Source organism: Salvelinus namaycush, chromosome 2 (assembly GCF_016432855.1).
Source record: "Salvelinus namaycush isolate Seneca chromosome 2, SaNama_1.0, whole genome shotgun sequence".
NCBI classification, from domain to species: Eukaryota; Metazoa; Chordata; class Actinopteri; order Salmoniformes; family Salmonidae; genus Salvelinus; species Salvelinus namaycush.
Genome location: NC_052308.1, coordinates 48000356 through 48015489, shown reverse-complemented (window position 1 = coordinate 48015489; position 15134 = coordinate 48000356). Strand labels below are relative to the sequence as shown.

Below are 15134 nucleotides of genomic sequence, written 5' to 3'. Positions count from 1 at the left end.
CACTGCCAGAAAGTGTTCTTACTCCTTGACTTATTTCACATTTTATTGTGTTAGTCTGAATTCAAAATGGATGATTACATGGATTATTTTTCTCACCCCTCTACACACAATACCCCATAATGACAAAGTGAAAACATGTTTTTAGAAATGTTTGCACATTTATTAAAAATGAAATACAGATATATCTAATTTACATAAGTATTCACATCCCTGAGTCAATAATTTGTAGAAGCACCTTTGGCAGCAATTACAGCTGTGAGTCTTTCTGGGTAAGTCTCTAAGAGCTTTTCACACCCGGGTTGGTTGTCAAATTGGTTGTTGGATCATTGTTAGACAACCATTTTCAGGTCTTGCCATAGACTTTCAAGTAGATTTTAGTCAAACTAACTCGGCCACTCAGGAACATTCACTGTCTTCTTGGTAAGCAACTCCAGTGTAGTTTTGGACTTGTGTTTTAGGTTATTGTCCTGTTGAAAGGGGAATTAATTTCCCAGTGTCTGGTGGAAAGCAGACAACCACGTTTTCCTATAGGATTTTGCCTGTGTTTAGCTCCATTCTGTTTCTTTTTTTTTATCCTGAAAAACTCTTTAGTCCTTAATAATTACAAGCATACCCAAAACATAAAATAAAATGTTATTTGTCACATGCTCCGAATACAACAGGTGTAGACCTTAGTGAAATGCTTACTTACTTGCCCTTAACCAACAATGCAGTTATGAAAAAATACCTTAAAATAAGAAATAAAAGTAACAAATAATTAAAGAGCAGCTGTAAAATAACAATAGCGAAGCTATATACAGGGAGTACCGGTCCAGAGTCAATGTGCAGGGGCACTGGTTAGTCGAGGTAACTGATGTAATATGTACATGTAGGTAGAGTTATTAAAGTGACTATGCATAGATAATAAACAGAGCATAGCAACAGCGTAAAATTAAGGGTGGGGGCAATGCAAATAGTCTGGGTAGCCATTTGATTAGAAGTTCAGGAGTCTATGGCTTGGGGGTAATAGCTGTTTAGAAGCCTCTTGGACCTAGACTTGGTGCTCTGGTACCGCATGATGTGGACACCTAGGAATTTGAAGCTCTCAACCTGCTCCTACACAGCCAGGTTGATGAGAACGGGGGCATGTGCTCGGTCCTCCTTTTCCTGTAGTCCACAATCATCACCTTTATCTTGATCTGACCTCCTCCCTATAGGCTGTCTCGTCATTGTCGGTGATCAGGCCTACCACTGTTGTGTCATCGGCAAACTTAATGATGGTGTTGGAGTCGTGCCTGGCCATGTAGTCATGAGTGAACAGGGAGTACAGGAGGGGACTGAGCACGCACCCCTGAGGGGCCCCCGTGTTGAGGATCAGCGTGGCGGATGTGTTGTTACCTACCCTTACCACCTGGGGGCTTCCCGTCAGGAATTCCAGCATCCAGTTGCAGAGGGAGGTGTTTAGTCCCAGAGTCCTTAGTTTATTGATGAGATTTGAGGGCACTATGGTGTTGAATGCTGAGCTGTAGTCAATGAATGGCATTCATTGACAGGTGTGAAAGAACAGTGTGGAGGTGTGAAAGAACAGTGTGGAGTGCAATAAAGATTGCATCATCTGTGGATCTGTTGGGGCGGTATGCAAATTGGAGTGGGGTCTAGGGTTTCTGGGATAGTGGTGTTGATGTGAGCCATGACCAGCCTTTTAAAGCACTTCATGGCTACAGATGTGAGTGCTACGGGTCGGTAGTCATTTAGGCCGGTTACACCTTAGTGTTCTTGGGCACAGGGACTATGGTGGTCTGCTTGGAACATGTTTATATTACAGACCCGGACAGGTTGAAAATGTCAGTGAAGACACTTGCCAGTTGATCAGCGCATGCTCGGAGTACCTGTCCTGGTAATCTTTCTGGCCCTGAGGCCTTGTGAATGTTGACTTGTTTAAAGGTCTTACTCACATCGGCTATGGAGAGCGTGATCACACAGTCGTCTGGAACAGCTAATGCTCTCATGCATGCTTCAGTGTTACTTGCCTCGAAGCGAGCATAGAAGTAATTTAGCTCGTCTGGTAGGCTTGTGTCACTGGGCAGCTCTCGGCTGTGCTTCCCTTTGTAGTCTAATAGTTTGCAAGCCCTGCCACATCCGACGAGCGTCGGAGCCGGTGTAGTACGATTCAATCTTAGTCCTGTATTGACGCTTTGCCTGTTTGATGGTTCGTCGGAGGACATAGTGTGATTTCTTATTGATTTCCTGCTCCTTGAAAGCGGCAGCTCTACCCTTTAGCTCAGTGTGGATGTTGCCTGTAATCCATGGCTTTTGGTTGGGGTATGTACAGTTGAAGTCGGAAGTTTACATACACTTAAGTTGGAGTCATTAAAACTCATTTTTCAACCACTCCACAAATCTCTTGTTAACAAACTATAGTTTTGGCAAGTCAGTTAGGACATCTACAGTGGGCTCCAAAATTACTGGCACCCCTGACTGGCAATGCACTAACAATACTTAAAAGAATATCAACAATATAATTATAGCGATAAACTCAAAATACCAACATGTGAGAAATACTGTACTTTATTAATGTTTCAATTGAACCCACCAAAATCATACAATTATTTAATACAAAATACATTTCACCAAAATCAAGGTTTCATAAATATTGGCATTCCTCATTTAGTACTTGGTGCCACCACCTCTGTGTCACGATCGTTATAATGAGTGGACCAAAGCGCAGCGTGATATGGGTTCCACATCTTTTATTTCTAGGTGAAACTCACAGCAAAACAAAAACAAATCTCAAAACGAAACGTGAAGCTAACAATAGGGCTAACAAGCAACTATACATAGTCAAGATCCCACAAAGCACAAAGGGGAAATGGCTGCCTAAATATGATCCCCAATCAGAGACCATGACAAACAGCTGCCTCTGATTGAGAACCATACCTGGCCAACATAGAAACCTAATCCCCTAGATGACCCACCTTAGTCACACCCCGACCTAACCAACATAGAGAATAAAAAGCTCTCTATGGTCAGGGCGTGACAGTACCCCCCCCAAAGGTGCGGACTCCGACCGCAAAACCTGACTCAATAGGGGAGGGTCCGGGTGGGCATCTACCGTCGGGGGCGGCTCCAGTGCGGGGCGAAGCACCCACTCCGCTCACGGACACGTTATCCTCAATGGCGGCTCTGGTGCGGAGATCTTCGCCGGATGCTCCGGACCGTGGGTCGTCGCCGGGGACTTCGGACCGTGGGTCGTCGCCGGAGGCTCAGGACCGTCTCAGGAGGTCCTGGACCGCGAAACGTTGCCGGAAGCGCTGGACTGGGAACTGTCGCCCGAAGCGCTGGACTGGGAACTGTCGCCCGAAGCTCTGGACTGGGAACTGTCGCCCGAAGCTCTGGACTGGGAACTGTCGCCCGAAGCTCTGGACTGGGAACTGTCGCCCGAAGCTCTGGACTGGGAACTGTCGCCCGAAGCTCTGGACTGGGAACTGTCGCCCGAAGCTCTGGACTGGGAACTGTCGCCCGAAGCTCTGGACTGGGAACTGTCGCCCGAAGCTCTGGACTGGGAACTGTCGCCCGAAGCTCTGGACTGGGAACTGTCGCCCGAAGCTCTGGCCTGGGAACTGTCGCCCGAAGCTCTGGCCTGGGAACTGTCGCCCGAAGCTCTGGCCTGGGAACTGTCGCCCGAAGCTCTGGCCTGGGAACTGTCGCCCGAAGCTCTGGCCTGGGAACTGTCGCCCGAAGCTCTGGCCTGGGAACTGTCGCCCGAAGCTCTGGCCTGGGAACTGTCTCCGGAAGCTCTGGCCTGGGAACTGTCGCCCGAAGCTCTGGCCTGGGAACTGTCGCCGGAAGCTCTGGCCTGGGAACTGTCGCCGGAAGCTCTGGCCTGGGAACTGTCGCCGGAAGCTCTGGCCTGGGAACTGTCGCCGGAAGCTTGGTGCGTGGGGCCTGCACTGGTGGTACCGGGCTGGTGACAAGCACCTCAGGACGAGCGCGAGGAGTAGGCACAGGACGCACAGGACGTACTGGACTGTGGACACGAACACCAAGGAGAGTGCAAGGAGCAGGAACAGGACGCACCTGACTGGGAAAGCGCACTTGAGGGAGAGTGCGAGGAGCAGGCACAGGACGTACCGGGCTGTAGAGATTGGGAAACATACCTGGCCAACATAGAAAAATAATCTATATCTATCCTGGCAAGGATAACAGCATGGTCTATTCCTGTAATGTTTGACAAGGTTAAGGAAGACATTTTGAGGGATTTTGGACCATTCCTCTATGCAGATCCTTTCAAGATCCTTCACATTCTTGGGTTTGCGCTTATCAACTGCCCTCTTCAACTCAGCCCACAGGTTTTCGATTGGATTGAGGTCCGGCGACTGAGATGGCCATGGCAGAACAGTGATTTTGTTGTCACAGAACCATTTCTGTGTGGATCTTGAGGTATGTTTTGGGTCATTGTCTAGTTGGAAAGTCCACATACGGCCAAGTCCCAGCCTTCAGGCAGAGGCAACTAGATTGTCAGCCAAAATTGCCTGGTACTTGGTGGAATTCATTATGCCATCAATCTTAACCAGTGCCTCTGGACCTCTGGAATTAAAACATCCCTGACCCACCACCATATTTCACCGTGAGTATGAGGTGCCTCTCCTTGTATGCATCTGTTTCGACGCCAAACATGCCGATGCTGTATCTGACCAAAACGTTAAATTTTGGTCTCATCTGACCAGAGAATCTTCTTCCAATCATAATTTAAATTACGTTTGGCAAACTCCAAGCGCTTGCGTCCGTGTCTTGGGGTCATTAAGGGCTTTCTTCTGGCAACCCTTCCAAGAGCCTGTGGTTGTGGAGGTGGCGTCTGATGGTGCTTTTTTTTTTTAAACCTGGTGCCACCAAGGCCTGCAATTCTTTCACAGTGATTCTTGGGGATTCTGTTGCTTCTCTCACCATCTTCCTCCAAAACCGCCATAAAAAAGCCAGACTACAGTTTGCCACTGCACATGACAAAGATGGTACTTTTTGGAGAACTGTCCTCTGGTCTGATGAAACAAAAATAGAACTGTTTGGCCATAATGACCATCGTTATGTTTGGAGGAAAAAGGGGGATGCTTGCAAGCCGAAGAACACCATCCCAACCGTGAAGCACGGGGGTGGCAGCATCATGTTGTGGGGGTGCTTTGCTGCAGGGGGGACTGGTGCACTTCACAAAATAGATGGCATCATGAGGCAGGAAAATTATGTAGATATATTGAAGCAACACCTCAAGACATCAGTCAAGAAGTAAAAGCTTGGTCGCAAATGGGTCTTCCAAATGGACAATGACCCCAAGCATACTTACAAAGTTGTGGCAAAATTGCTTAAGGACAACAAAGTCAAGGTATTGGAGTGGCCATCACAAAGCCCTGACCTCAATCCTATAGAAAATTTATGGGCAGAACTGAAAAAGCGAGTGCGAGCAAGGAGGCTTACAAACCAGACTCAGTTACACCAGTTCTGTCAGGAGGAATGGGCCAAAATTCACCCAACTTATTGTGGGAAGTTTGTGGAGGGCTACCCAAAACGTTTGACCCAAGTTAAACAATTTAAAGGCAATGCTACCAAATACTAATTGAGTGTATGTAAACTTCTGACCCACTGGGAATGTGATGAAAGTGGAAATAAATAATTCTCTACTATTATTCTTACATTCTTAAAATAAAGTGGTGATCCTAACTGACCTAAGACAGGGAATTTTTACTAGGATTAAATGTCAGGAATTGTGAAAAACTGAGTTTAAATGTATTAGGCTAAGGTGTATGTAAACTTCCGACTTCAACTGTACGTACGGTCACTGTGGGGACGACATCATCAATGCACTTATTGATGAAGCCAGTGACTGATGTGGTGTACTCCTCAATGTCATCAGAAGAATCCCGGAACATATTCCAGTCTGTGCTAGCAAAACAGTCCTGTAGCTTAGCATCTGCTTCATCTGACCACTTTCTTATTGACCGAGTCACTGGTGCTTCCTGCTTTACTTTTTGTTTGTGATCGTAGTCCGTCTATTTTATTATCGATTGATTGTACGTTGGCTAATAGGACTGATGGTAAAGGTAGATTACCCTCCCGACGACGGATCCTAACAAGGCACCCGGATATCGTCCATGATACCTCAGTCTCTTTCTCCTGCGAATTACGGGGATGAGGGCCTTGTCGGGCGTCTGAAGTAAATCCTTCCCGTCTGACTAGTTGAAGAAAAAGTATTCCTCCAGTACGGGGTGAGTAATCTCTGTCCTAACATTTAGAAGAACTTTTCGGTCATAAGACATGGTGGTAGAAACATTATGTACAAAATAACGCAAAGAAACATACACAATAGGTTATGGGATCGTAAAACGGCAGCCAGAGAGAGAGGAGAGAGGACTGTGCCTGATTGTTTACTGCTGGGCTAAGGGAACCGCTGCAGCTCTTTCAAACACCATCATTAGACACTAACAGCCCTAGCCACAGATCACAGCACTTCACCCACTCCACTGCCCCAGGATGAAAAGAGAGAAACAGAGATGAACAGAATATGAGAGCGATAGAGAGAGGTCGGGATATTGAGAAAGTCAGAATCAAAGATGAGAGAAAAAAAGGGAAGAGAAGGTGTGTGGGGGTTGAACAGGATATAAGAGAAAGATGAAACAATATGAGATAAACGGAAATGTAATATAATAGAATGAGATATAAAATATATATATTTCATCATTTACATTTTTATGTGTTCTACTGAGACATTAACTAATCATGATGCCATTATAAAAGTGATGGTAGAGATTAGGGGTGTGAACGTTAAAATGTTTAAAACAAAATTGGGATCCTTAACAATTAAGAAAAAATTATAATCCCCACAAAATTTCAATCATCATACAGTTATCACAAAACATATGTTCTGTGTTATAGCCTAACTAGACAATAGGCTATAAAGGCCATGGGTTGTGTGATTTAAAGGCAGACTCAAAAGGTAGACTCAAAGATACAGTACGAAGTAGATGGAGAAAGTAAACAGCATAGTGGGTACATTTCCGCAACAACTAAGAGTGGTGAAGCGCCAGGCCCTGGTACCCTGGCTACCACGCCATGAACAGCGTGAAGCAAACCTGTGCACATGTGCAGATACTGTGTGTGACTGTATGAGAGCAAAGTGTTGCTCACTCATCTCAATATCCTAGCCTATAGAGCCCCACATTTGAGGTGTCATAATTTCAAATCACCCACGTGGGTATATGCTCCTAAAAACCAATGAGGAGATGGGAGAGGCAGGACTTACAGCGTGTCGAGCGTCACAAATAGAACCAAGTTCAATTTTAGCGCCTGGCTACGCAGACGCTCGTTGACGTGCGCCAGCAGTGTGGGTGCAATGATTGAATAACATGTGTACATGTATTTTGCAACGCGAGCAGTGTGGTCAGTATGTAAGGCTGTAACGTAACAAAATGTGGAAAAAGTGAAGGGGTCTGAATACTTTCCGAATGCACTGTAAGACTGCCAACATTTTCAGGACGATGCCTTGTTGCTCGAATTGACACCAAACATCAGGCTAACTATACGTAGGGGATGGCTAATTGCTACTGCCTTCCTGAGCTCTAGAGGAACTGTTACCCCCAGATCCAGATGCCTTGGCTGTCAGGGAGGAATTTCCACTGTCACATTTGAGTGACCCTTTTTTTTGGTAAATGGACTATTGGGTTATTCATAATGGTCATTGGCTGTAACTTTATGTGGTGCTTTTTTTGGACCAGGTCTCTCAGTAGCAGGAAGGCAAAGGCAAAATCAAGAAAGTGGCTGGGAATTCTGAGTCAGTGGGAGAAAACTAATTCTGACTGTCATCCAAGACAGAACTGACATAACTTCCAGTTGCCAAGGTAAAAGAGAGAGGGAAGAGAGAGGAGGAAGAAGTGAGTAACCAACCAAAACCCTGAGAATATTGAGCTGAGAATATTCTTTATGACAGCAGTTCAGAAAAATGACACTTGGTAACCCTCTCAAGCATCTTCACTTCTCTAGCCAATGTCTAACTGAGTTAAAGAGACTTTCGTTTCAGACAACGCCAACATTTCATCAAGAACACAGGCTAGATTTAGGAGCTGTGTTGCTGTGGCTAAGTAAGTATTAATCTCCGCCTGTCTGTCTGCCCGTCTGTCCCGTAGGATCTTATGTAGAGGGGCTACAGTAATATTTAGACTAACCACAGTCTTGCCCGCAATGGGACACAAGCATGTACCCCTACCCCCACAACCCTTGCCCCGAATAAAAACTACCATAATGAGATGACAAAAGACAGAGATTAAGATAATGCGCAAGAGGTCGGGGGGGAGTAAGAGGCATGGGGGAGGAGAGAGATTGGAGAGGGCACTGGGCACACAGAGCTGGGAGGGAGAGAAAGCTTGGGGGAGAAGGCAAGAGAGCAAGATTGGGTAAAAGTAGAGGGGAGACCTCGGGGTCGAGCCAGAGAGAAATAATGAGAGAGAAAATGAAATGAGAGGGGGAGAGAGTAAGTGAGGGGGAGAGAGTAAGAGCGAGACAGGGAGTGAGCTAGTGAGTGAGCACTTGGGGGGGGGGGGGGATCAACAGCTGATAATGCCTTCCAACCATCGAGAGCAGACAGATTTCGCGAGCTATTTTGATAGATCTCCTTATTTTAGATCCTGCTCTGAGCGCTCATCAGGTCATTTGTTGGTTTGTTCATCCGTCAACTCAGATCTCTACTTGCCTTTCTCGTAACGGCTATGACAAAGTGTATAGACCGTGCTATGTCATGTCCGTTACACACCAACGTGTCGCTCTTTAACCCTTTTATGCTTCTGGATATTCCTATAACTAGTGTAGTCAACTTCATAGGCAAAAGATGCTATGTAGGATTCATGAAAATGAATTAAACCCTACAAAACCCTATAAGCCTCAGTGGTACCAGAGGCATTGACATGGCCACAGCACAGAAAATAGAAACCCTATAATCCCTGTAACATTAGATAGCTATTGTTGTCTGTATCTTCCAGCTCAGCTACACAGGAAATTAAAAAACACTAGGTAAATATAAACACACATACTTGTGTGTGCACGCACGCGCGCATGCACGCATTCTGCCTTTATTGCTTCCGTACTCAGCGGGTAGAGAGCTTAAGCCATTAACACACTATGGTGGTGCATGCAGCGTCCACCACAGTGTACACCCCAGAGGCTGCAGCTGGAATGGTGCCAGAGATGACAGTGACAATTCTGTGACGGTGATGACTCCACACTGTTACCAACAAGCTCAACACCGTGACGTTTATCCAGGCCATTGCCTTGACACTAGGATCTAAGGCTGCGTGTCCTTTCTAATTAAACAAATCCACTTCACCTCCTCTGCTATTGAGCTCGAGCACTAGAGAGCTGTAATCTGCATTGACAGAACTATTTCGGTCTCGTAATCGATATAACCTTAATTGTAGTGGTCGCTATAACATCCACTCATGTCCGTGTCTTTGACATGCTGCCCAAGGTACAGTATTCCACGAGCGAATTTCACCCCAACCAAGACACTCTGCTACTACTTATATATATCGCCCTGGTATTTTTCTTAAATAATACATTAAAATCTATTGTATAATACATGTAGAAAGCAGGTCATTGCAAGGTGCAATCCACATTCATAGTCCACAAAGTACTTAAGTATGAAAAATGGAACCAACTCCAAAACTAGGTGATGTTTTTGACGCTTCTATAAACCCCCCAAAAATCTATCCATCCATTATCACATAATAGTGTAACAAACCACTGTAATCTCTACCTCAATTCATTTGGCAACAGAGCAGTGCATTACTTGAACGGCTGACAAAGTGTGTGTATCATGATAATCTGTAGCTCACATGACCAGAAGCAGTTGGTTCACAGATGTTAGGGCAGCTGACTGTTTCCCAGCCATTCTGTTTCTTATGCGTCCTCCCAAACAGAACCTTCTACACACACGTCTGAGGTACGCTTCCCTAGCGCTTTCTCCCATTCCCAGTTTTGCTGTGTGATGTACAGCAATGCTCAATCTATATACTCAATAGTCCATACTCTCTTCTAGGCACTTCTGCCAGGCTTCATATCGAATAGATAAGGGTTCAATATCAATATATTGCTCTACCAACAACAAACACAGAGAAGGGAAGACTCAGAGTATAATCTTTCCCTTCTGTGCCCACTATAAACTCAGGACTACTCAATATCATGAATGAACCACTGAAATAGTTTTACCTTTCAGCCAGGCGCTTCAGTTCCCCCTCGCTCGTTCTCTTCAACCTCTGTCACCGACAAGCCTCTCTGTAGAGAGATGGTGATACAGTCCCGCTTTCTCTCTATCCCTCTCTCTCTCTCTGACCGCAACACACGCGATACAGTACTCTTCTACCTCCCTCTTTCACAGACACAGACACACACAGTCCAGCTGTGACAGTACACCCACACACACAGACACACCCTGGGCACCAGTCCAGAGTCAAAGGGCTCTGGTTTCTGACGCCCTCTTCACTGCCCTGGGACGAGACACTGGTAGAGGGAGGGAGAGATGAAGAGGCAGAGTTGATGAGAGAGAGCCCGAGAGAGAGAGACAGAGAGAGAGAGAGAGAGAGAGAGAGAGAGAGAGAGAGAGAGAGAGAGAGAGAACTTTGGGGAGAGCTTAATGCCTCACATCAGAAAAACCCCATTCGAAATGGCAACATCTGGAAAAACCAATAAAGCAAATTGAACTGAACTACTATGAAAACGATATGAAAATCCAGAATGGCCAAAATGTAACGAGACTCAGATCAAATTACTTGATAATTTAAAAAAAAAAAACGTAGAAAGAACAGTTAAAGACCAACAAAACCCATTAGACATACCCATCACAATAACAGAGCTGAAAGAGAAAACCAAAGTGCGGTAAAGCCTGTGGGCCAGACACCATCTGCAATAAGATGAAGAAAAGCTGCAGGAAGCCATGCTCAAGCTCTTCAACCCAGTGTTGAATGTAGGATACTTTCCAGAAATATAGAATAAAGAATAAATAATATAGAAATATAGAATAAATAATAAATATGAGAATACAGACCTTCCTCAACAAAAAGTGTTTTAAGTGGCTTCTTACCAAAACAAACATCTGACCACATCTACACCCTTATTAAAAAACATGTTTATCAGTCCACCAAGGGTAAAATATTTGCCTGTTTTATTGACTTCAAAAAGGCATTCGATTCCATCCAGCATAAAGGACTCTTCCTCAAACTCATCCAAAGTGGAGTTGGAGGAAAAACCTGTGACGTTATTAAATCATAACACAACACTGAAAATGAATGTTGTGTTAAAATTTGTTAAGAAAAAACATTTTTTTCACACAGTGGCGAGGGGGTCACTCAGGGCAGCAATCTGAGCCCAACACTGTTTAATATCTACAGTGGGGTCTGGAATTATTGGATCCCTTGATAAAGATGAGCAAAAAAGACTATATGCATTTAAGCTGCTAAATCATGGCTACCACAACATTATAGTTGTTTTTTAAAATAATTTGTATAATCTTCGGGATGGTAAAACATTCTCGGTGCAAACTTAAACCAGATATAAAGTATCTATAAAAGACAGTGGAGCAATATATTTTAAACAAAGCCACTTTATATAATGTTTACATACCCTACATTACTCATCTCATATGTATATACTGTACTCTATACCATCTACTGCATCTTGCCTATGCCGTTCGGCCATCGCTCATTCATATATTTTTCTGTACATATTCTTATTCATTCCTTTACACTTGTGTGTATAAGGTAGTTGTTGTGAAATTGTTAGGTTAGATTACTTGTTAGATATTACTGCATGGTCGGAACTAGAAGCATCTGCTAACCATGTGTATATGTGACAAATAAAATTGGATTTGATTTTAATCATCCTTGAGAATAATCACCCCCAATGATTTTGTTATGTTTGAGTCAGTCAGATAGCATAAGAACAAGGCATAAGCCATGGGAAATAATTGTATAATTGAAGGAAATTTGCTTTAAAACTGTACATTTTCTCAACCCCATGGCAAAATGTGTGTAATTGAAGGAAATTTGCTTAGAAACTGCAATTTTTCTCTCAGCCCAATGGCAAAATGTGTAGAATTTCAGGAAATTAACTATAACACAGCAAAATGTTGTCACCGAGACCAAGAGGAGGGCCTCTAAAACCACACCATTGGCCACTCCTAAAAGGTTTTATGAGATTGGACAACAAATTGGGATGGACCTTACACCATTTCCTTATACAATCTTTCCAGATCCTTTATATTCATCTGTGCCTCTTCAATTCAAACCACAGGTTTTCAATGGGGTTCAAGTCCGGAGACATTTCTTTGTGGATTTTGGGGTTATTGTCTTATTCATGATGCCATTAACCTTAACAATGGCCCCAGGACCATTGGAAGTAAAAATACAAATAAAATAAATAAGAATTTAACTAGCATGATCATAATAACTGTGTCTCCCATTGGTAGGGTACCACTACATTCAGTCATGCCTATAAAACAAATGTTTATTGACAGGTACAGAGAGCAATGGTAAGAGAGGAGGGAGAGAAAGGGAGAGTGAAAGAGGAGCAGAGAGATAGCGTGCTGTGAAGCTTTTAAACAACATTTGTAGCCTTGTCTCGTGTCCTTCATGTATTTATGTATACTCCCAGATTGGAGCTGTCAAATCATTCTCTCTCTCTCACACCCTCCGTCTCCAGCTGCCACACACTTATTTGCGCTCGCCTTCAATCGCTCCCTCACCGGCATCCCGAGAACTCCCGTTATTTCTATATTTACCTACTTAGTGTCCTTTTCATATTGATCATTACTCACGTGATGCGCGCTCCACTCCTCTCCGTGTCACGAGCCGCTGTTGTTTTTGGTCATGCTACCGTTACTATAATACCACAGAGGAGGAGTACCAAAATATATAATCCTCTTTTAATGCATGGTGAGTTAGACACAACAGCTGGTGTGTCACACGCCATTATATTTTGAGTGTATGTGTGTGCGTGCTTGAAGAGGCACACCATTATGTTTGAGTGCGTGTGTGTCGGTCTGTGCGCGTGTGACAGAGAGAGTGAAATGTGGTGGTGTGTGGTAGCATGTCAAATACAAGGTTGCAAGCCAACAGAATGGGATTTGATGCTGTAGTAGTTCCTGTGCAGGAGTGCTAGCTGTCTTAACAAATTAGAGTAGAGAGGCATTTTTCACAACGATGTGGCATAAGCTGGGGACCCGGGACAAGACGATGAGGGACACACACACACCTGTTCTCTCTAGCATGGTCACCTTGCTGCTTAGTGTGCTTCTCGTCCCTCAATGTCATACCAAGTGGTGGTGTTGCTAGGTGGCCATTTCAGAATGAACAAAAAGTGCCAAAGATATTTGTTCTTCATTTAGGGTTATGGTTAGAGTAAGTGGTTAAAGGTAGACTCCATAATATTACAGTATCATACAAAACAGGGAAACTTCCTGCGTACACTAATGCTCATCCCACTTTGTGCTCCTCCTCGCAGCTTGAGGCTTGCCCACAATGGGAAAAAGCCAATAGTGGCAGTCTTGGCCGATCTGAATTCTCAATTTTATTCAGGGCGGAAAACTCAATTTCTTATTGGACAAGCTCCTGTAGTACTCCCTGTTTAAATCCATTTTCTCCCGTTTGCCAAATGAATACAATCTTGTTGATGATTGAATGAATACAATCCTGTTGTCGCCCGGGTATGTGTGATAATTTCATCCATCGGAATGCAACTTAAAAATCACACGTGGTTAGAAATCTTACCGTCCTTTCTGGCATTGGACTACCTGGTAATCACAACCAGCCCCCTAGTGAGCTACTACTAAGCCCAAAGAGAGACAGGCAATACAGTTTGTCTCATTAAAGAGCGGAAGTCAGCAGTAATTTGTCCTTCCTATGCTTTCTTGTCCTATCTAACCCGACTGCTGCAAGTGAACCTGAACGCTTGTCTTGACTGTCTGTCCACCCAGTCAGTCAACAACTCACCGCTGCCCCCCTCTGATATTTTAGTTCTAAGTGCTGTGTGTGTGTGTGTGTGTGTGTGTGTGTGTGTGTGTGTGTGTGTGTGTGTGTGTGTGTACCAAACTTTACACATAAGCAGCACAAAGTACACCTCAGATGATTAAATCGTCAATAAATGTGTCGGAAGGAATTGTTGGCAACCTCAGCCCATAATCCAATGTCATTTTGGGCCACTTGGCATGTAATACAGTAGTCAGTACTGTATCACAACATGCCCTTTGCTCACGAAGCATGCCAAGAGGTAATAACATTTCTTGGCATCCTTCAAAAACATAGCCAGTAGTTTTTAACAGCTTCCCTCTTATAGATACATCTAGACCATGCTAGCCTTGTCCTAGGTTTGTTTGGTCCTTGCCAATTTCTATGGTGATAATAACCATAGTCGATGGCGAGACAGCGCAAACAGATCTAGGACCAGGCTAGTATCCCTTCAAAATGTGAACATTTTAGCGGTTTCTATGGTGAATCTTGTAGACCACACAAAACAGATTTACTCTAGACAAGCAATTTTTCTTTTAAAAGATGGCTCAAGACCTACCTTGGCTTCACATTTTTTATGAACGGCTGTCTTGCACTCTGCAATGAGAGAGAAAAGAAACCGTGTGAGAGTTGGTTGTGTGTGTGTGTGTACGAATTGTGTTACACTCTGTACTCACCCTTACAGAAAGCCCCAGGGATGTCGATGGTCTGTCTACACACTTCGCATGGTCGTTTCTTCCTACAGCTCTTCTCTGTGAACGCATGGGACACGGCTCCTTTACCTAGCTGTAACAGAACAGAGTAGCAAAACATGACATTACCCAATGAGATGGAGACTGCTGGCATTTCTGCACCCAAATATACCAACTGTGTCAATTGTAATAGTACAAAGGTCATTGGTATACTGAGACAATCTGGAAATATCTTTGCTCAAAAACTGACATCCAGAAGAGTCTGTCCGGTCACGGAAAATGTGACGGATAGAGATTGTGATTCAAAGTGCTTAAGTCACATATACAGGGTTGCAGGTGTGATTGCAGAGTACAGTGAAAATCTAAGGCTTCGAGCTCCAACAAGCAGGACAAAGTGAAATTGAAAAAAAGAGAGGTAATAAACAATAGA

The 15134-nt window shown here is 44.2% G+C and overlaps 1 protein-coding gene across 1 annotated transcript in view; it reads right to left on the bottom strand.

Moving 5' to 3' along the window:
• Positions 1–14858, bottom strand: part of LOC120021974 (tensin-2-like) — a 63219-nt gene extending 48361 nt beyond the window's left edge. Inside the window, 3 exon segments of the mRNA XM_038965780.1 lie at positions 3574–3815; positions 14572–14609; positions 14690–14858. Of these exon segments, the coding sequence (XP_038821708.1) occupies positions 3574–3815; positions 14572–14609; positions 14690–14858 (449 nt within the window).
• Between the last annotated feature and the right edge of the window lie 276 nt (positions 14859–15134).